The sequence below is a fragment of the Ictidomys tridecemlineatus genome, chromosome 7 (assembly GCF_052094955.1).
Source record: "Ictidomys tridecemlineatus isolate mIctTri1 chromosome 7, mIctTri1.hap1, whole genome shotgun sequence".
NCBI lineage: Eukaryota > Metazoa > Chordata > Mammalia > Rodentia > Sciuridae > Ictidomys > Ictidomys tridecemlineatus.
The window spans coordinates 79,799,483-79,822,683 of NC_135483.1; the positions used below are offsets into that span (position 1 = coordinate 79,799,483).

Consider the following 23,201-nt stretch of genomic DNA (forward strand, 5'->3'; position numbering starts at 1 on the left):
CGGCATTTCAGGCTTTGTTACTAAGATGAATAAGAACATCCAGGACTTACATAGGAGTCTTTTTGGAGGGAATCACACCTGGTGGCATCCCTGAATCAATGCTCACTAATAACACCTGCCTGTCATAGCAGAGGGTAAGTAGGGAGGGGGCCTGCAGGGTTATGACTATTAGCCCTCCTTTGGTTTGGCTATTTGCCGTTAATGAGCTTCACGGAACATCTTCATTGCAGATCTTTGCCAGAGAATTTAATTTCAGATTCCTGCTCCAATCCTTAATAAAAACTTAGATTGAATAGATGTTATTTAATCACTGAAGATATTTATTCTCCTAATACTGTGTAATTTTTGAAATAGTTAAAGTGTTCAGGCACTTAAGAAGTTAGGAAACAATTCCCTCAGTGCTGTCCTTATAGCTGACTTCTGTTGCATGTTTAGGGGTTTCCAAAACTACCTTCAAATGTGATTGTTTGTGCTGGGCACAGTGGCACACACCTGTAATCCTAGTGGCTCAGAAGGCTGAGGCAGGATGATTGCAAATTCAGAGCTAACCTCAACAACTTAGTTTCCCCAAGGAACTTAGACTCTGTGTCAAAATAAAAAATAAATGAGCTACAGATGTGGCTATGTGGCTCAACAGTTGAACACCCCTGGGTTCAATCCCTGGTACCAAAATAAGAAAAAAAATGATTTTTTGCTAAAAAGGTTCATAAAACTCAAAGCTATTAAGTTCACAGTAATGGCTTCTTACAGCTAAAGGCAGAATTTAAAATCAAGTAAAGGAAGACATACATAGTACAGAGACCAAGAAAATACCAGACATGGAGCTTCTCATGTCCTCTCCCTGTGGAGTCAGAACATTTTTATTTTCCTGACACTGATATGTAACAGCCCACATGGAGTATTAACTGTGATGCTCATCTGAACTTCAGTGTTCAGTTTTTATTGCATAATGTTTGCATAATGAGTTGATTGATTGCCCATGTACTTGATAACACATGACCCAAAGCTCCCACCCTAAGTCACATTGTTATTGTGAAGTTTGACCAGCCTTTAAATCAAGTCGTTAGTTAATCCAGTGTGACTTGAGGCCCCCAGGCAAAGAGAGACATTTCTACCAGGCATGACATTATAAGGGTTTGGTGATTATCTCCCAGAAGCCAAGGCAAATATCAGACTTCTTTTTAGGCAAGGTTAAATTCTTTGTTTTACAATCTAGATATTGTAAATTTTATCTTATATTTTGTACAAGCATCAGAAAGTCCTGTCCTTTTATGCATTTTAAAATAATTTATCCAATATGCCCTTTGCATCATGCTATTGACTTCCATTGATATTATTAGACAGTCATATGAAATTTCTAGATAAATTTATTTTAAACTTTTTGTTGCTTATAGTATCCCTTTTATGAAGGCTCTTGGGCAGTCATTTCTTACACCTCGTTACTAGGGAAAACTTTGCTTCCCTGAATGTCTGGTAGTTTTTCTCATATTGATAGTGGGGCATATATAATGTTCACTTTGTTCTGGCTGCTGAGAACTTCAGAGTCTACCAACTATTATTTAAGAAGTCAATGCTAGGATGAGGGTATAGTTCACTCGCCTAGCATGCCCACAAGCATGTACACAAAAGTGGGTGTTATTGAGGTATAATTTATATATAGCAGCATGCATGTATTTTATTTTTTTTTACAGTTGTAATTGATAAATATATGTACTGTGTAATTTGTTCAAGACAGGATACTTCCAGCCACTTTAGTGTTTTGGTCAGCTTTTTCATTGCTGTGAACAAAGACCTGACAAGAACAATTTTAATGGGGGAAAAGTTTATTTGGTGCTTATGGTTTCAGAGCATAGATAGCCAGCTCAATTGCTCTTGGCCCGAGATCAGGCAGAACATCACTGCAAAAGAGAGTGGTGGACAAAGGTGGCGGAGGATATGGTCTCCAGAAAGCAGAAGAGATCTCTGCCCTCACCACAAAGTATAAACCCAAAGGGTAGGTCCCCAGTGATCCACCTCTTCCAGTGACATCCTGCCTGCCTATAGTTACCACACAGTTAATCCCTATCAGTGGATTAACACGCTGATTGTCAAAGCTCTTATAACCCAGTCATTTCACCTCTAAACTTTCTTGCATTGTCTTCACACATGACTGTTGGGGGACACTTCATATCTAAACCATAACACTTAGAAAATCCCCTTGAGCCTCTGCATTTTGTCCCCATTCCCAGCTATAGGCAACCAGTGCTTTCTGACACAAAATATTGGTTTTGCCTTTTGTAGAATTCCATGCAAGTTTTATAGTGTCTGTTCTGTTATGGTTAACTTGGTTTGCTCTGTCAGTGTTGGTTCTTTTCTTTTGGCAGTGGGGGTTGGGGGGGTGGGGGGGTGGTTCCCGGGGATAGAACTCTGGGGTATTTGGCCCTGAGCCAAATCCCTAGCTTTTTGTATTTTATTTAGAAATAGGGTGGTTTCATTCTTTGTGACTGGATCATGTTCCATTTTGTGTGTGTGTGTGTGTGTGAGTGTGTGTGTGTGTATTCTTTGTCCGTTTATCCATTGATAGGCATCTAGGCTATCCATTGATAGAAATAGGGTCTCACTGAGTTGCTTAGGGCCTCACTAAGTTGCTGAGGATGGCTTTGAGCTTGTAATCCTCCTGCCTGAGCCTCCTGAACTGCTGTGATTATAGGCATGCACCACCACACCTGGCTCTGTCAGTTTTTTTGAGAGTTTAATTTAACCATATTGTTAAATTAAATGTTTGTCAGTAGTTCATTTTTATTGTTGCATAATATTCCAAGGTATGGATAGTTAATTCACAGACATTTGGTTGTTTCTAATTTGGGGTTTTTGTAAATAAAATAGCAAAGTCCATTTGTACCCAAGTGTCAAATTTCTCTGTTTCTCTCTTTTTGGTACTGGAGATTTAACCCAGGGGAGCTTGTCCACTGAGCCACATGTCTAGCTCTTTTTTAAAATTTTATTTTATTTTTATTTAGCTAAGTTGCTTAAGGTGTCACTAAGTTGAGGAGGCTGGTCTCAAACTTGCAGCCGTCCTGCCTCCCAAGCCAGTGGGATTATTGGTGTGCACCACTTCACTCAGCTAACATTTCTCTTTAGTAAAAACTTAGAAGTGGCATTGCTAGATTACATGATATAGATGTATGTTAAACTTTAGAGGAAACTATCAAACTCTTTTCCAAAGTGGTTTTACCATTTTACATTCCTGCCAGTGATGCAGGAATGTAAAATACTAAAACCACTTTTTTCTAGTTATCCTATGTACTCAATCATACTTGATATTGTCACTTTAATTTTAGCTATTTCTAATGGTACATAATGTTATTGGGGTTTTATTTTGGATTTCTTTTTTTTTTTGGGTACCAGAGATTGAACTCAGGGGCACTCACCCACTGAGATATATCCCCAGCCCTATTTTGTATTTTATTTAGAGACAGGGTCTCACTGAGTTGCTTAGTGCTTTCTTGTCATTGCTAAGGCTGGCTTTGAACTCGTGATCCTCCTGCCTCAGCCTCCTGAGCCATTTAGGATTATAGCCATGAGACACCACGCCCAGGTTATTTTGGATTTCTGTGGTGACTGTTGTTATTGATCCTTTTTTTTTTCCTGTGGTTATTAGCCACATTTTTTTTTGTTTGTTTTGGGGATTAAACCTAGGGGTGCTTAACCACTGAGCCATGTCTCCATCCCTTCTTATTTTGTTTTGAAACACTGAATTGCCGAGATTGACCACAAACTTGAGATCCTCCTGCCTTAGCCTCCTGAGTCACTGAGATTACCATTATGTGCCACTATGTCCAGCTCCTGTATCCCATTTAAGAAGGAATTTTCTTTAGGAAGTTTTGTAATAAATTTATTGTTTTATCATTTGCATTTAGGTCTATAATCCATTTTGAAGTACTTTTTGCTTATGTTATAAAATAAAGGTTGATGTCAATTTTTTCCCCACATTTGTTGTTTCAAGCACCAGTTATTGAAAAGACTTAATTTCCCCCATTGACTTACCCTGACACCTTAGTCAAAAATTATTTGACCAAGCCAGGTGCAGTGATTCGTACCTGTAATCCTAGCTACTTGGGAAGGTAGAGGCAGGAGGATCACAACTTCAAGATCAGCCTGAGTAACTTAGTGAGACTGTCTCAAAATAAATAAAAAGGGCTGGGGATGTAATTCATTGGCAAAACAGCTGGGCTCAACCCCTATAACGCACACACAAGTCAATTGACCGTACAAGTGTGGGCTTATTTCTAGACTCTCTAGTTTGTTCCATTCACCTTTATGTTTGTCCTTGTATTAACACTTCATTGTCCTCTAGCTTCATGTTATCTTATTTTCCATTATTATTTTTTGCTGTTATAGATGAATTTTAAAATTTAAATGTTATCCCTACGGGAAAGACATTTTTCTTTTTCTTTTTTTTTAAATATGTTTTTAGTTGTAGATGGACATAACACATTTATTTTATTTATCTTTTATGTATGGTCCTGAGGATTGAACCCAGAGCTTCACACATGCCAGATGAGGGCTCTACCACTGAGCCACAACCCCAGTCCCCAAATTTTTCTTTTTTCATTTAATAGCTTTCTATAAATTTCTTACTAAAATCCTTGCAGGTTATTTGCATTAAAAAAAAAAAAAAGACACACAGGACCAAGAATAATGTGCAAATCTTCCAAAATCCCACTACCAACAACAAAAAAAAATCACTATTTTGATGACCCCTTTCTCATTTTGTCTTCTTCCCTTTTTCTCCATTTCCCCTCTCTTTTCCTCTTTTTGTAGAAGGAAGGAGTGAAGAGAAAGATATTTTGCCATAAAGGAGTATTATTCACAGTTTTTGCAACCTTGAGATTTTCCACTGTTGTATGTTCTCCTGATGGCACATTGAGATCTGCATGATTAATTTTTAATGGTATTATGATATAGCATTGTTTTATATGCTAAAATATTTTATTCTATGCTGTCTTTTCGGTAAATATTTTCAAATCTTTGCTATAACAAGCAGAAAATAATTGGATAACAATACATTGAAAGGACATTTGCTGAAAATGCATTGATAAAGTAGCAACACTTAAATGGTTAAATATTACAATAAATTCAGAAAATGAAAAATGAATTAAGATATTATTTATTTACTTCTTGAGAAACATGTTAATGGTCTGTTTTGTGAAAGGAAATTTTGAATCAATATCCGTGATTCTCCCTCCTTCTAAAATGAATGGGGAACAAAGACCTGAGAAGGACAAATGCTAAGACCTGATGGCTTTGGGTAGAATTAGGGAATGTTGTAGTTGGTTGGTGATGGAAGGTGGATCCTTTTTCCCTTTCCATCTGTTTATCATCTCAACTCTTTCCATTCTTATCCTAGACAGTCTGTGTCCTAAAATTAGGAAAGCTCTTTTGATTATCTATGTTTTTGCGTTTAGGCCACCGTTGCTTAGTTGGTAGATAATCATCCATTTGCTTTTAAAAGCACTTTTTTTTTCCCTTTCCCTCACTTCATTTAAGCTTTATAATCTGTAGCTTATTTTTTATAAGTTTGTGATTCCTTGTCTTTCTGATTGTAAGTTGTAATTTATATTTGTTATGACTTCTGAATTCATTGTCCACTGGGTCTTATAGCTTCATTCACACTCTGGATGACATGTGCTTTAATGACTACTTTCTGCTTTATCAAAATTTGTATTTTGCATGTGTACAGATTACTTCCTACATTTCCCTGTCTCTTTTAGTTCATTTCTTTAGGAAGAATATATCACATACAATAAATATATCATTATTTAAGAGTCTATCTTTCTTGAACTTCAGACTAAGCAAATGGAAGTAAAGTGTCTTATGAGTAACAGAAATTGTAACTGTTAGTATGTAAATAGTATAGAAACAATTTCAGTTTTTTCATATTTGTATAGATTCCTTTATTTTGCTATTAAGTATTTCTAAAGATAAATACGATGTAATTGCAGATTTCTTTTATGGTGGCAAAAGATGCAGAGGTGCATAAGAGTAAGCTCCAGTACTTTATGGAACAATTCTATGGAATTATCAGAAACACAGATTCAAACAACAAGGAGTTATCCATTGCTATCCGTGGATATGGACTCTTTGCGGGAGTATGGCTCATTAATTAACTCTATTCTTTTTGTTTCACTTGAGTGTTTAAAGAATAGTGTCTCATACTTGTGACAGTATTATTGTCATTTGTTAAGAGCTTTTTCAGTGTTTACTATGTAAGAATCCTTTAATACATGTTATCTCAGAGCCTTATAACTCTTCTATAAGCTGAGTATTATTCTATTTTATGCACGAGGATACTGAGATCCAGAGAAATTAACTTATCAAAGGATACACAGAATTGATAAAGTCTAATAACCAAAAGCCCATGTTTTTCTCTGTGCTGTATTGTTCCTTATTTAAAAAAAAAAAAAAAAACTAAAATTTTAGTTGTTGGTGGCACACTCCTATAATCCCAGGGAGTAGGGAGACTGAGGCAGGAGGATTGCAAATTTAAGGCCAGCTTCAGCAACTTATTGAGATCTGGTCTCAGATAAAAAATAGTTGCATTATCAGATTTGTGAGTTTAAGAAGAAGACCATGCTCATAGTGTGGAGCATGGTATAATAGTGTATCCTGGATATGTGTTTAAGTCTGGTCTTCCTGGGATTACCTGTCTTCATAAGGGCACTGACTGCATGTGACCCACCATCTAAACAGTGCCTAGAACATAGTTAATCAAAAAATGTTCTGTGTATGAATAACTAGAGTGTGACCACAGCTTAGTATAAAAAGCATCTTAATAAGATATTTTATATAAAGTAAACAAGTAAGTAGTTTGCTAAATATCAGTTTATAATAACATGGCTTAACATGACATCCTAAGTATGTTTTGATGTGGATAAGTTTGTTAAAGAGTTATGTTTTGCTTTTCTTAAAGCCTTGTAAGGTTATAAATGCAAAAGATGTTGACTTCATGTACATTGAGCTCATTCAGCGCTGCAAGCAGATGTTCCTCACCCAGACAGACACTGTTGATGACCATGTTTATCAGATGCCCAGTTTCCTCCAGTCTATTGCAAGTGTCTTGCTTTACCTTGACACAGTAAGTGAAATTGTTATAAATTGTGTACAATTTGAATATTTAATCTTTTTTTTTTTCAAATAATTTGGTGGAGTCATATCATTCCTTTAGTGTAGGCACTACTGTGGTCAAAATGACATTTTAATAGTATTTTTTATTAATAGACTTCCCATTAGTAACTTGATTTCTCATCCAGAGAAGATAAAAGTACATGTTACTTTTTCTGTTCTAAAAAAATCAAGAATCATTGCTTGGGATACAGTTGTGCTTTAACTATCAGCTAATTTTACTCTAATTTCTTTTAGGCAGTCATAAGCATTAAGCTTGGCAGAAAAGTTTTCATTTATCTAAAACATACTTAATGTAGTTCCAATTGGTTTGGATATTTGTATTATTCATATATTTATTCTCTCCTGTAACTTTTAGTTTGCTTTTCATTTCTGCTAGGTTCCTGAGGTTTATACTCCAGTTCTGGAACATATCATAGTGGTACAAATAGACTGTTTCCCACAATATAGTCCAAAAATGCAGTCAGTTTGTTGTAAAGCCATAGTGAAAGTTTTCCTAGCCTTAGCAGAAAAAGGACCAATTCTTTGGAATTGCATTAGTACTGTGGGTAAGTTTGCCATTCATTCTTGTTCTTTTTTTTTATTCATTAAAAAAAATGACAGTGGAATGCATTACAATTCTTATACATATATACCACAGTTTTTCATATCTCTGTATATAAAGTATGTTGACACTGAATTCGTATTTTCATACATGTACTTTGGATGATGATGTCTATCACATTCCACCATCCTTGCTAATCCCCTGCCCTCTTCCTTTCCTTCCCACCCCTCTGCCCTATCTAGAATGCATCTAATCCTCCCATGCTTCCCCTCCCTACCCCCCTATGAGTCAACCTCTTTATATCAGAGAAAACATTTGGCATTTGGTTTTTTGGAATTGGCTAACTTCACTTAGCATTATCTTTTCCAACACCATCCATTTATCTGCAAATACCATGATTTTATTCTCTTTTATTGCTGAGTAAAATTCCATTGTGTATATATGCCACATTTTTTTTTATCCATTCATCCACTGAAGGACATCTAGGTTGGCTCCACAGTTTAGCTATTGTGAATTGTGCTGCTATAAACATTGATGTGGCTGTGTCCCTGTATTTTTAAGTCCGTTGGGTATAGTCCGAAAAGAAGGATAGCTGGGCCAAATGGTGGTTTCATTCCCAGATTTCCAAGGAATCTCCATACTGCTTTCCATATTGGCTGCACCAATTTGCAGTCCCACCAGCAATATATGAGTGTACCTTTCTCCCCCACATCCTCGCCAACATTTATTGTTGTTTGTCTTCATAATTGCTGCCATTCTGACTGGAATGAGAACATTCTTGTTCTTATGATGATGAGTAATGAATACCTAAAATATTATATAACATCTGCTAAATTCCTTTGTTTTAGGCTGCGAATGTAGCTCAGTGGTAGAGAGCCCAGTATGCATGAGCCCCTGGGTTTAATCCTCAGCACTGCAGAAAAATAAATAAATAAATAAAAATAAATAAGATTCTTTTGTATCTTAAAGCCCTTTTAGAGAATTCTTAAAATTTTGGTGGGTCAAAATATTTTTTTCCCTCATACTTAGTTTCTGAATTTAATAGTTCAAATTTTAAAACTAAGGATACTAACAAATTTAGAAAAGAAATCGAAAGGTGAAGTTATAAAAATTGTTGTTTTTGTTGCCCATTTGGTTATATTTTTCAGTGTTCATTTTTATTTTTTTTCTTTAGTGCATCAGGCTTTAATCAGAATATGTTCTAAACCAGTGATCCTTCAAAAGGTAAATTCTGAATCTAATGTTTCAAAATAAGTCTTTTATCACTGAGGTTAGAAATGTTGCTGTAGTTTTAGTATGTAAATATATAAAAGTGGCCTTTCATCTTCATTAGCCATGCCTTACATTTTAAAAAATGTTGGTCATAATACCTATATTGTGTGAGGTGAATGTATTTCTCACAAGATATGAAATTCCTCAGCTGGGTGCAGTGGCGCATGCCTATAATACCAGCAGCTCAGGAGGCTGAGGCAGGAGGATCATGAGTTCAAAGCCAGCCTCAGCAAAAGCAAGGTGATAAGCAACTCAGTGAGACCCTATCTCTAAGTAAAATACAAAATAGGGTTGGGGATGTGGCTCAGTGGTCGAGTGCTCCTGAGTTCAATCCCCAGTACTAAAAAAAAAAAAAGAAAAATATGAAAGATGAAATTCCTTAAACATATTTTTGTGTGTGTGTGTGTGTGTGTGTGTATACATATGCTTAGCATATGTAAGGCACTGGGTTCGATTCTTAGCACCACATAAAAACAAAATAAATAAATAAAATGAAAGTATGGTGTTCATTTACAACTAAAAAAATTAAAAAAAATGTTTTCTCTTTTGGAACTCTAGGATAAAATGCTAAGGTGTATTATGGGAGACATACCTTAGTTACTAGAAATTATAGTAAATAGGTTAAGATGAGAGATTGAACTGTGTAAGAAAGAGAAAGAAAGATTTATTGTGCATCTGGTAGATAATGTGTCAAAACAGTTTTTGGTTTTAGTCACAGAACAATCATCGTTTTTTCAGCTTCTTTTTATTGTGCTTTCAAAATATGTCTTCCTTGATCTGATTGTGTAAGTCTCCTGCTGGTTGCAGTTTTAGTTAAGAAAAGTCTGAAAATCAGCAAGTTCTGGCAGCCAAGCTGCTTTTGTGAGTATATCAGTCAATATTGGCTTGCTTTCTTTCTGGCCCAGGGTGCTGACTCTGAATCTAAAGACCAACGAGCCTCAGGGGAGGTCAGAACTGGCAAATGGAAAGTGCCCACGTATAAAGACTATGTGGATCTTTTTAGACATCTCCTGAACTGTGACCAGATGATGGTAAAATTTATAATTTTAAAGCTACAAATGTTCCCCAGTTCCTTTCTTTCAATAATTATTGACTAAATACTTGTTTCAAAATTATGTTGTGATAACTTTGAAAAGTTTTTAAAAAATACTTCAAGAAATGAAGAATTAAAATAGTTGAAGACAAAGTGAGACTAGAAGCTGGGTGCAGTGGTGCACTCCTGTAATAGCACCTAGGCTGAGATAGGAGGTTTGCAAGTTTGAGGCCAGCCAGGGCAAAATAAAATAAAAAAGACCTAGGGTATCGCTCAATGGTAGGGGTGCTTGCCTAACATGCTTAAGGCCCTGCATTCAATCCCAAGTACTGTAAGGGGGTGGGGGAAGTGAAACTAGGAAAAAAGTTAATTGAATGGAATACAAATGTAGAGCTCTTTAAAATTAATTACTGTAGCTAAGTCCTTTTTTAGCTTCCTGGGACAGGATAATGTAGTTGGTAGTAAATTATTATTTTCATCAGGTCCAATGTCTTAGGAAACAAAAAGTATAACAGTATTATCATCAGAGAACTATCCTACCCCCTGCCACTTTTTTTTGGGTACTAGATATTGAACCCAGGGTCTCATGCATGCTAAACACACAATCTACTGTTGAACTACACCTTCAGCCCTCTTTATTTGCTTAAGATAAAGATAAATTAAATCCAGTTGGTTGAATAGGTGTGAAGGTGATTAGTGCATAGTTACTATTTACATTAATTATATTAGAATAATACCTCCTGCCTACTATTATTCTGGTAGATATTTCTTCAGTTTCTATATTAGGCTTGGTTGCCTAATGTTTTAATATATCCATTGATACCTAGGGCATGCAACTTTATGTTAATAGATAATTTCTATCTAGTCAAAAAATCTTAGATTTTTTTTACTTTTTTTATTGAATTAAAATAGTATAGCAGTTATTAATTTTATCCAAAATATTTATTGTATGTAATGTTAGATATCCCTATATTTGGAAGTTAAATCCCATAGAATGTGTGAGAATAGGCAGAGAAATTAAGACTACAATTTTGGAATTATACAATAGCTTCACTTTTAAAGAAATAGTAGATTGTACTTTCCAGTTTATTGTGAGGCTGGGTATATATTTACCTATTATGCATGTATGTGTTTATACATGGGTACATATATGTGTATGTACACAAGCAAATAGTGTATATGTTTCTTACATTTGTGTGTTTATGGGCATTTGCACACAAATTGTTAGAGTAATGTTTTGACAGGGCTTTGTCTAAATCTTCTCATTCACTGCTATGTACAAAGTATTTGGTACATGACTATATAAGTTGTATTATCTGACTGAAATGATGCTGTAACAATGATTTAGAAAGGATTTTGAAGCTTGAAAACTTCAGGTAAATCTGCCACAGTTTACATATCACTGGTTCCATGATACCTAAAAATTCAAGAACCTGTATATGTAACTTTTTAAAAAATATCTTAAAGCTTATAAATACTCATCCTAAATATTTCTTTGTACAAAATTTTGAAGTTTTTTTCCTTTATTTAAAGGATTTTATTTTAGCAGACGAGACATTTCTCTTTGTGAATTCTTCCTTTCAAAGTCTGAATCATTTACTCTATGATGAATTTGTAAAATCCATTTTGAAGATTGTGGAGAAATTGGATCTTACACTAGAAAAACAGACTTTTGGAGAACAAGAGGTTAGAATTTTTTGTCAATAATATTGCATCATTTTATACTAACTTTCTTTGCATGTAAATATTCAGGGAATAATAGTACATCTTTAGGGGATTGAAGCAAATTGATTTCATTGGGTGGGATTACTATGTGCCATTGATGCTTTTCTGTTGGATATAGACTTATTGTATACAAAATGTTATCAGTGGATCATTCAAAAAGCAATTTCTATGTTTAATATGTTAAAACTTTTTTTTTTTAAATTTGCTAGGTTTATTTCTCACTTTGATAGATGAGACTTTTTACAATAGGAAAGGGAAGCCTGAGGTTCCTTGTTTTTTGTTAAGAACACTCCAAACTGGGGCAGAAAATATCAAATTTGCTCTTGAGATATTAGAATGCAGGTAATAGACTGAACATACCCAGGGTTTGTAGCCTGGATAATAGGTTAATCTTTGCTTGAAGTTGCTAGCGTGGAGCTGCCCTGCTCTTTTCTGAGGTGTCTGTAGAGATAGCAAACCACAAGGGTTAGAGGTTTCATTGGAAAACTTTTAGTTTGCTTTTGATCATAGTGATAATTCTAGACGCATTTGTGCTTGTTAGAGTTCACATGTATGTAATTCTACTGCACTTGTGAAGGTACATGAGAGATGATGGGATAATGGAGAGAATATGCAAAGGGGAAAAAATGGAAGTGTTATAAGGCCATTGCCACATTGGCTGTATTGTGATAGAAACCAATGTGAGTTGAATTATTTTATGTGTTGTATGCTTGTCTAAGATAATGTCATTAAAAAAACCAAACCAAAACAAAAAACTCTCTGAAAGGATATTTCCTGGAACTGTCATCCAACATACAAGCATTTTATAACACTTGTTCATCTTCATTCAGAAATCTTCGCTGGCTTCTCTTTCTCTGTGGTCCACCCTTTTTGCCTGTGCCAGCAGGTCCCCTGTCACCTCTGTCATAGCTGGTCTCCAGTCGTTTGTAGGTTCTGTCTGTGTGTTTATTTTTTTTTTCAACTACTCATTTTTTTATTAGTTGTTCAAAACATTACAAAGCTGTTGACATATCATATTTCATACATTTGATTCAAGCGGATTATGAACTCCCATTTTTACCCCGTATACAGATTGCAGAATCACATTGGTTACACATCCACTTTTTTACATACTGCCATACTAGTGTCTGTTGTATTCTGTTGCCTTTCCTATCCTCTACTATCCCCCCTCCCCTCCCTTCCCCTCCTCTCTTCTCTCTCTACCCCATCTACTGTAATTCATTTCTCTCTCTTGGTTTTTTTTTTTTTTCCCCTTTCCCCTCACTTCCTCTTATATGTAATTTTGTGTAACAATGAGGGTCTCCTTCCATTACCGTGCAATTTCCCTTCTCTCTCCCTTTCCCTCCCACCTCTCGTCCCTGTTTTAATGGTGATCTTCTTCTCATGCTCTTCCTCCTTGCTCTGTTCTTAGTTGCCCTCCTTATATCAAAGAAGACATTTGGCATTTGTTTTTTAGGGATTGGCTAGCTTCACTTAGCATAATCTGCTCTAATGCCATCCATTTCCCTGCAAATGCCATGATTTTGTCATTTTTTAGTGCTAAGTAATACTCCATTGTGTATAAATGCCACATTTTTTTTTTATCCATTCATCTATTGAAGGGCATCTAGGTTGGTTCCACAGTCTAGCTATTGTGAATTGTGCTGCTATGAACATCGATGTAGCAGTATCCCTATAGTACGCTCTTTTAAGGTCTTTAGGGAATAGCCCGAGAAGGGGAATAGCTGGGTCAAATGGTGCTTCCATTCCCAGCTTTCCCAGGAATTTCCATACTGCTTTCCAAATTGTCCGCACCAATTTGCAGTCCCACCAGCAATGTACAAGTGGACGCTTTTCCCCCTATCTCTGTGTTTATAACCTATTGTTTAATATTAGAATTTGAATATACAAATTGTATTTGATAACATAGATTTGGTAACACAAACATAATATGTTTAAAATTAAACTTCATGTACTCCCCCATATTACATTTTTCGTTGTCTTTCTTATTACTGTTCATTATTCTTTTTTTCACAATTGGAAACCTCCAAGTTATCATTGATCCTTCTTAACCTTTTACAGTTCTGCCTCTGTCCAAGTATCACTGCTGGCTTCTTGAAGAAGTCAGACCCTTGTTTTATTTCTCCCATTCTTTCATCACTTCATGATTTCTTTGGTTTTTCTGTTGCTTCAAGTCCTGTTGTTCCTCCCAGACTGCAGGCTCTTAGGAACCTGTCTCTGCCTTTATCACGTTTTCATTCTTTCCTCATAGCATCAGGTCTAGGACAAGAAGATTGAAAAGTTATTTGTTGAATAATATGTGATCGAATAGTACAATGTTTGGTACAATTAATTTTTAAGGATGGAAATGAGACTACTGGTGTTTGGGTGATCCCGACTTCAGATCCAGCTGCTAACTTACATCCTGCTAAACCTAAAGATTTTTCAGCTTTCATTAACCTGGTGGAATTTTGCAGGTACTTTGTAAAATTTTAATTAAGACTGAAAATTATTAGTAATTGGGTATAATAGAGGAAATACCCTTAAATAAATATAAGAAATAAAATAATATAAGGATTTAAATCTAAAATCATTTATATACAGACCTTTAAAATATATCTAAATGAGCCTTTTAAAAATCTAAAGGTAGATGAAAAAAGAATTCACTTAAAATGTTATACAATAGAATTATAATTTTTATAACCCATGTATTTTTAAAGATAAATAAAAATTAGTAGGATAAAAATTTCTACCTTAAACATTTAATTTGTTTTTACAGAGAGATTCTCCCTGAGAAACAAGTAGGATTTTTTGAACCTTGGATGTATTCATTTGCATATAAGTTAATTTTGCAGTCTACACGGTTGCCACTCATCAGTGGTTTCTACAAATTACTTTCTATTGCAGTGAGAAATGCCAAGAAAATAAAATATTTTGAGGTAAGAATTTTGGAAAATATGGTTTATTCTTGTGTTGTTTTCATTCTTTTTTTTTCCCCTTTGGAAAAAAATGAGTGTATATGATGCATTATGAAATATGTGTGATTATGGTATATGCAGTTTTAAAGTCTACTAATTATATGTATATGTGTGTGTATATGTATATTTGCATGTTTTTTTTTTTGTGGTACTGGGGATTGAACTCAAGAATGCTCTACCACTGAGCTACAGCCTTTTTTAAAAAATATTTTTTTTTGAGATAGAGTCTTATTAACTTGCCAAGGCTGGTCTTGAATTTGTGACCTCCTGCCTCAGTTTCCCTAGTCGCTGGGATTATAGGTGTGCGCCATCACGTCTGTCTTTATTATATATTTTTATTTTCATTTTTTTGGGGAGTGCTGGGGATTGAACCCAGGGCCTTGTGCATGCGAGGCAAGCATTCTACCAACTGATCTGTGTCCCCATCCCCTTTTATTTTATATATATATATATATGAGAGAGAATCTTTTTTTTTTTTTTTTTTTGTAGATGAACACAACACAATGCCTTTATTTTTATGTGGTGTTGAGAATCGAACCCAGGTCCCACTCGTGTTAGGCGAGTGCTCTACCCCTGAGCCACAATCCCAGCCCTTATTATATATTTTTAAAAAGTTGATATTTGAGTGTCAGTTGGATGACTGTCTTTGAAAAGTTAGTGGCATTTTCTGCTTTGATTTTTAACCACCTGGCTAATTTATTCAAGATTCCTAGGAAGTTTTGAATTGCAGTCATTATTTGTAAGTTGTGGGCTGTCTCCATACTTAGCTAATCAGAAACTCTGGGGGCAAGCCTGAGTGGTTTGTGCAGCAATTCATCCAGATATTTTGGTGCCTTCTGAGTTTTGAGAATGACTGTGATAGCATCCATGAGGCTCCATTTTGTCACACAAGTACTCTGCTTGTGTAATTTAAGGGGAAGCAGGTCTCCCAGAACACAGATATCTTACTGGAAGATGGAAAGGGAAATGGACTTAGTTCAGCTTCCCTCTTCCTGTTCTATTTCTTATTGGCCTCTGCCTGGAAATGCTCTTATAGCTGAGTCTCTTTTTTTTCCACACTGGACTTTGGTAAATTGGAATGAGTTCAGCCCTCTGGAGAAAGGTTGGGAACTGCTGGATTAGAATATAATATTTCCTAATTCTTGCTTAGTGTACTAATTTGCTATTTTATTTGACAGGGAGTTAGTCCAAAGAGTCTGAAATGCTCTCCTGAGGACCCAGAAAAGTATTCTTGCTTTGCTTTATTTGCAAAATTTGGTAAAGAGGTAATTTTTAAGTGATTTATCTTAGTGTTTTATAGGTTATTTTTAAATGAATGTGTAGTGAAAAAATCCTACTGATCATAAGTGACATAATTTTTTTAAAAAACTGGTTTGCTAAATTCAGATCGGAGTTAAAGTCTTTAAAAAACTAACAGCAAATCATTGTGTTTCAAAAGTACCTAGAATTCCCTTAAAATAATTCAACTGAGTGATGATAACTCAAAATCAAAATATATTTCTTAATTTTTTCATATAGAGGGGAATTAGGCCCTTCAACAAATTATCTTGGAGATCAGTGGTTAGTTTGTAAGTGAACATGGTCATGTCAAATAAAGTCTATGTGCTCATTCTTTGTATTTGAAAATAGACTAAAAATTTTAAAATTGATTTTCAAATTGTAGTCTCTCTTCAGATACTTACTATTGTCTTATTTCTCATTAAGGTATCAGTTAAAATGAAACAGTACAAAGATGAACTTTTGGCCTCCTGTTTGACCTTTGTTCTGTCCCTGCCACATGACATCATTGAACTTGACTTTAGAGCCTACGTCCCTGCACTGCAGGTAGATGAATTTTTTTGAGCAGACCCACATTTTCATTGCTATTATTTTTCCTAAAGAGCATGGAGATACCCAAGGATCTCCATGCAGGATCACATATGCAGGCTGCATGAATGGCTTAGCCTCTGCCACTTCCCAGCTTTGGTGCTCAGGAAACCTGACAAGGCCTCTTTGAGCTTCCCTTGCAGGCAAATGTGAGAATTACACCTTGCATATGTTGGAAGTCCGTAGTAAACCATCAGTCTTGTGGACTGGTGCTATTTGTTTTCCTTGTGGTGACCTGGACTGTACCCACATACCTCCAGCAATGTCTGGGCTCCTGTGATAGCATAATGGTATATTACACAGGAACCACAATTAACTGGTGGGTTTTTTTTCTTTAAATCTCAAATTCACCATTTTTCTCTTTATCATATTTGGATTGACATAGATGGCATTCAAGCTGGGTTTGAGCTATCCCCCGCTGGCAGAAGTAGGTCTGAATGCTCTTGAAGAATGGTCAGTTTACATCGACAAGCATATAATTCAGCCTTATTACAAAAATATTCTCCCCTGCCTTGATGGATACCTGAAGACTTCCACTTTATCAGGTAAGGTTTAAAAAAATTGAAATATGCATCATGATTAATAGGACTGTTCGTATTTTTTGAAACTTTTAAAATTTGAACCCAATGTTTTCATTATATGTTTGTTTTTATTCCCCAGTCATCTCAATATAATTGCAACAATAGGAAATGTAATCAAGGCATTAAATATTTTTCATTTTATTTGTTTATATCTTACTAAGATTTATAAAATCTTCAGGGATAGAAACTCTTTGTAATTCCTAATATACTACCTTGCAAAGAATTTTTGAATAAATCAGACAAGAATTAAAAATATCAGAAGCCAGGCATGGTTGCACACACCTGTAATTCCAGTGGGCTTGGGGGGCTGAGACAGGAGAATTGCAAGTTCAAGGCCAGTGTCAGCAACTTATTGAGATCCTGTCTCAAAGTAACATTAAAAGGGCTAATAATGTAGCTCAATAGTAGAGCACTTACCTTTTATGTATGAGGGCCTGAGTTTGATCCCCAGTACTTCCAAAAAAGAAAAGGAAAAAAAAAGTAAATAGTGATTTTGTGTTTTTGTTGCATTTTTATTCATTTTTAAAATATAACTGATGAAGCTAAGAATTGGGGAAAAAAAAAAGGTCAATGGAGAAGAAATAGGTTTAGGAAAAGATTTTTAAAGAAAAAATCATCTGACCAGGCAAAAAATATTACTAATCAGGGAATGTAGTACTAACAGTCAAAAGGCTGGATTTACTTAAGTGAGAATGAAAAGGAATATGACCAGGTGCAAGCAAAAAAAAAGATTCATTTGGGAGAAGGACTGAAGTATTAGTAAGAATTTTAGAATTTTAAATTTCACTATATTAAAAGCGGAAATGAAGTGTTTTATTTGTGAAGTTTTACCTATGTAAATCATTATTTTGTTATTAAATGTTATTGTCTTGGAAACATTAAATAGAAGTTATCTGACAGATTTTACTGTATCTAGTTGAAACATTCTGAATATATGTTCAGAATTCTTGAAAAAAGTTCAAATTTTGGAAGATTTTTTTATAAATGATTGTGAGTCTTGTTTTAGGAACGAAAAAATTTCATAGTAGTTAATCTCTATAGTTTAGGCTTTTAAAATGCATATTATATAAGGTGTACTGCTATTTGAGTAGTTGACAAACATTCATACACTTAGAATATATGAAATAGCAAAAATCTTTGTAGTATTTTTATTTTTTGCTTTGCATTTGATTCTGTTAATTTAGTTTTTGAAAAGACTTATGTTTTAGATTAATGAAGGAAGTTGCTGTGATTGTTTCAAAGGATCTATTGATATATGTATTCTAGACCATATGATGATAAAAGCAGAGTAAGCAAAATTAACAAGAACATCATGTTCAAGGCAACCACTGTTTTTAGTAACTTTGTACTTAATACATCAAATTTCCAGAACAGTTGCATGAATAGTAAAAAGAACTACTGTATACTTCACCTGGATTCCTCACTTATTAAGCCAGTTATTAAGATTTTGTACCATTTGCCTTTACTTTCTATATCATGTGTGATTTTTTGTGGGTGTATATATTTATACAGGACTTTTTTGTGTGTGAATTCTTTGTAAGCTGCTGGCATCATGGATCTTTACACATCAGTGTCCCATTGTGTACTTCTTAAGAAAGAGGACTTCCTTTTACATAACTACATTATTCTTATAAAAAAATCAGGAAATATGGGTACCTACTCTTCTAATATATAGTCCATAGTAGTTATTTTCATTTGTCCCATTAGTTTCTTATATAACTATATTTTTCTTGATCCAGAATCCAGTGTAGAATTTATATTGTATTTAGTTGTCATTACTCTGTGCCAATGTCTTGATTTGAACGGTTGTGGGGTAGTTTTATGAGACACTGATGATGCACACTGAAGAATTCAGGGGTGGTGGGTTTTTACTTGTCCAGGCAAGGAATTTTTGATTTTACTTTCAAATTTTCTATTTATGATTTGTTTTAAAAATAGTTAGTTTATAGAGATGTACTTTAGGAATGTAAATATTCTTGTTCCTCATCACACTTTCACTATAATTGTTCTAGTATTCCTTGATAGTTTTTCCTTTATTATTGTGATAGTTAGAAAAGAGTATTTTTCAGGGCTGGGAACATGGCTCAAGTAGTAGCGCGCTCACCTGGCATGCATTAGGCACTGGGTTCGATCCTCAGTATCACATAAAAATAAAAAAAATAAAGATATTGTGTCCTCCTAAAGCTAAAAAAATAAATATTAAAAAAAGAGTATTTTTCTACCATCTCTAGTCCTTCAATCTTAGTTGATATTCTACTGTAAAAACTAACTTTTTCTCTTTTCCTTTATTTATTTATCTATATCGCTTGGGACTCATGGATTCTTATTTTTCCAGTGGGTTGATTTGATGGTCAGATGGTAACAAATTTGTCTTGTATATGTGGTGTGGGATCTGGCTCCAGCAGCAGGATGTAATTCAGGATCTTCTGATGAGTCTGTTCCAGTCTAAGAATCAGCACTTCTTCAAGGAACCATGATGCTTTTAGTGGACAGTGGTGCTTAAAATCAAGACAACCAGTGTGAATACTTTATGTTCCAGAAACTTAAGTTTTTTTCATCATAATTAAGATTAGGATTTTCATGTGTATATATTTGGTAGTAGAGTGTATTCTCCTTAGTATTCATCAAATAAATGAATGCTATTTAAAATTGATTTTTGTTTACTGTTGTTAGATGAGGCCAAGAACAACTGGGAAGTGTCAGCACTTTCTCGAGCTGCCCAGAAAGGATTTAATAAAGTTGTGTTAAAGCATTTGAAAAAGACAAAGAACACTTCATCAGTAAGATATCCTTTGTATTTTCTTTACCTTATATAATACAGAGGTTAGAAAAGAATCCTCATTTGAGATGTTAGTTGTTTTTACATATAAATAAGTGTAGTATAGAAGTAGTTGCAGTGTATGTTTGGCATGAAAATATAAACTGTATTAATTATTTGGCTGTTGTCTTGATGTTGTTGTCCTGCTCATCCCTACCTTTAAATGTGTTTAGTGGATAATGCAGAGTAACATGGTTCATTTTCAACAAGCACATTGGAATACTGATACCATGGATATCTAAGATTGATCCATTCTTAAATACAACTTTATCAAGTTCATGCTAGTTTTGTGCTTTTTGGTGATGATTTTTTGACCAGTTTTTTTGAGATGAGCTGTATGATGTGATAGGAAGAAATGATATAAATGGTAAAAGCTTTGTTTAGGGAAAATATCTATTTTTGGTATGAAGTGAAAATTACAACTTGAAAAACTTTTAATGTTGAAAATTGATAAGTAAAAAACCCTAGCATAAATACTTTCTACACAATTGTTTTTGGTAGCTTTTGATTGAAAGACTTGCATGCAACTAAAAATGATTTTCTGAATTTTTAAAATAATTTTATCTCACATAAACAAAGATGGATAACATAACTTGAGCATATCTTTAATTTTACAAATAAGATTTTTTCACAGGTACACAATGCCTATTCCTTAGGCTGCCTATTCCTTAGGACAGCTTTTTCTAAGTGAGGATCCCTGGATTCCAGGGTGCAAGGCCAAAGCTGTTTCTGTTGACATTTGCACCATGATATGACAGTGGGCAACACTGTTGTTCTTTTTAGCATTTTATTGGCACTTGCCTCTAGGCACATTCTGGAAAGTTTGCCTAATCCAGTGAACCAGTATTTTCAGATGAGCAATACTTGAATTTACCAAATTATGCACAAGTACAAACATTTATTCAGATATAAAACAAATCAAGGATTTTAATGTAATCCAGTTGATTGCTAAGGTTTCAAATTCCACATTGCAATAACAAACCTTTAAAAAACTACCAATAGTTTACTTTTGGTGTAATATCAAAGAACTGTAACCACAATTATGTTAAAAAAGACTTAAAATGCTCCTCCCTCTTCTAGCTACGTGATTCTGTGAGGCCTAAACCCTGAATCTCACAATGTGCCAAAAGGGATCTGCACTTATGTGAAACAGGGCTCCCATTCTGAGGATTTTTGTTTGGAAAATTGAGTTACTTTTCTTGACAGTATGTCATTCATTCACTTGTAATGTGTTTAGTATTTTAAAAATAATTATTTAAATAATTTAAGTTTTAATTTCTAATGTAATAAGTATTAATGAGTGTATTTTAAAAATAATAACTATTTAAAGAATTTAAGTTTAATTTCTAATGTAATAAATATTAATGAGCATTACCCACATAAATAAAAGCTTTCTGGGGTTTTCTGATATTTCTTAAGAGCTTATTAAAGGAGGGCTGGGGATGTGCCTCAGTGGCAGAGCACTTGCCTCACACATGTGAGGCACCGGGTTCGATCCTCAGCATCACATAAAAATAAATAAACAAAATAAAGGTATTGTGTTCATGTATCACTAAAAAAATATTAAAAAAAAAAAAAGCATAAAGTGTCCTCCCCAAAAGCCTGGAACTCCTGCTCTAGGAAGTAGATATCCAGCTTCATAGTCGGAAGATATATGATTTTTATGAATTTGTGATAAAGTTAATAGCACTACCATGTAGGGTATAATTAACCAGTAAGAGGATTGGGAGCATCGCTCTGTGGTATATAAGAACCTGGGGTTGATCCCCAGCACTACCAAAAAAAAAAAAAAAAAAAAAAAAATTAGCAATAGGAAGGATGATAAAATAGTTTTTCCTTATTTTCATCTTCTCTTTAATTTTTAACTCAGATATTACATGTATACAATTTTTCATTTTGTAGAATGAAATACTGTCCTTAGAAGAAATAAGAATTAGAGTAGTACAAATTCTTGGATCTCTCGGAGGACAAATAAACAAAAATCTTATAACAGGTAATGTTTTCTTTCAAAATAAATTAATATGTGTAGATATATTTGTGCTTCAATTGGGATCAATACTGTCATAGTATATTCTGATATTTATTCCTATGTGTGATTTACGTATTTTCAAGGAGGATTATAGTGAATAATGTACCACTTGATGAAATGCTTTTATTATACTCATCCCATTGGAATAATTCAACACACTAACAGAGCAAATGTTCTAGCTTGATTTGTTACACACATATATATATTCTTTTCCATTTTGAAACAATCTAATTTGGCATTGTTTTCTATGGGTAAACTTTATTTTAGGGGAATTTAAACTTTTAAAAACTCAATATTCTTAATAGTGGATGCTTTTAGATTGTTTTTATGACAATAATTGTAATTAGTAAAAACTAATTTGTTTTTACTTTTGAAATTTGGTATTAAATACACTAGTGGCTTATTGTTTTTAACTTAGTGGCTTGGTTATTTAGGAAATTTGAACCTGTACTTGGAAATAAGCAGGAAATTTTTAGTAAAAATATTTTTCATTTACCATTTTTTTCCATAAAATACCCTAACTCTTACTGAATTTGAATATTAAATATTCCAGATTGTTAATTTGTTTGAAAATATTTTTACTTAAGTTAAATTAAAAAATACTGTTGTCAGTACTTTTAGATGTTCTAATTACATATCTAAAGTAGTAAAAAGGAAAGATGAATAAATGTTTAGTTTAAAAGTTTAAAAAGACCCTGATTAGCCTGGCATGGTGGCACACATGTATAATCCCAGTGGCTCAGGAGGCTGAGGTAGGAAGATCATGAGTTCAAAGCCGGCCTTAGCTAAAGTGAGGCACTAAGCTACTTAGTGAGACTCTGTCTCTAATTAAAATAAGAAAAAATAAGGCTGGAGATGTGGCTCAATGGCCAAATGCCCCCACCAAAGACTCCGATTGAGCCAATGAGAGGTAGAACAACTGATTTAAGATGGATTTTGAATGGAAAACCACTCTTCTTTTTTGTCAGCCACGACTTCAGATGAAATGATGAAGAAGTGTGTGGCGTGGGACAGAGAGAAGAGACTCAGCTTTGCAGTGCCGTTCAGAGATATGAAGCCTGTCATTTATTTGGATATATTCTTGCCCCGGGTCACAGAATTGGCTCTTTCAGCTAGTGACAGACAAACTAAAGTACTTTTATTTTTCATTTCATATCTTACTTAGGGTCTATTGCTTTGAAAACACATTTGATAGGAAAAGAAAATATATTT

At 34.3% G+C, this 23,201-nt stretch overlaps 1 protein-coding gene across 5 annotated transcripts in view; it reads left to right on the forward strand.

Annotated features, from left to right (window-relative positions):
- The window catches only part of Prkdc (protein kinase, DNA-activated, catalytic subunit), a 164,080-nt gene that overhangs the window by 12,530 nt on the left and 128,349 nt on the right, over nt 1-23,201 (forward strand). For 4 of the 5 annotated variants that reach the window (XM_040294077.2, XM_040294078.2, XM_040294074.2 and 1 more), the window contains exons 11-24: nt 5,985-6,131; nt 6,953-7,117; nt 7,544-7,712; nt 8,883-8,932; nt 9,886-10,011; nt 11,547-11,699; nt 14,079-14,194; nt 14,497-14,656; nt 15,874-15,960; nt 16,400-16,519; nt 16,947-17,106; nt 19,816-19,922; nt 21,863-21,953; nt 22,958-23,121. In XM_040294077.2, the coding sequence (XP_040150011.2) occupies nt 5,985-6,131; nt 6,953-7,117; nt 7,544-7,712; nt 8,883-8,932; nt 9,886-10,011; nt 11,547-11,699; nt 14,079-14,194; nt 14,497-14,656; nt 15,874-15,960; nt 16,400-16,519; nt 16,947-17,106; nt 19,816-19,922; nt 21,863-21,953; nt 22,958-23,121 (1,815 nt within the window). Of the gene's footprint in view, nt 1-5,984; nt 6,132-6,952; nt 7,118-7,543; nt 7,713-8,882; nt 8,933-9,885; nt 10,012-11,546; nt 11,700-14,078; nt 14,195-14,496; nt 14,657-15,873; nt 15,961-16,399; nt 16,520-16,946; nt 17,107-19,815; nt 19,923-21,862; nt 21,954-22,957; nt 23,122-23,201 lie in introns of those variants that run through there. The other variant, XM_078017203.1, reaches the window with a different exon arrangement.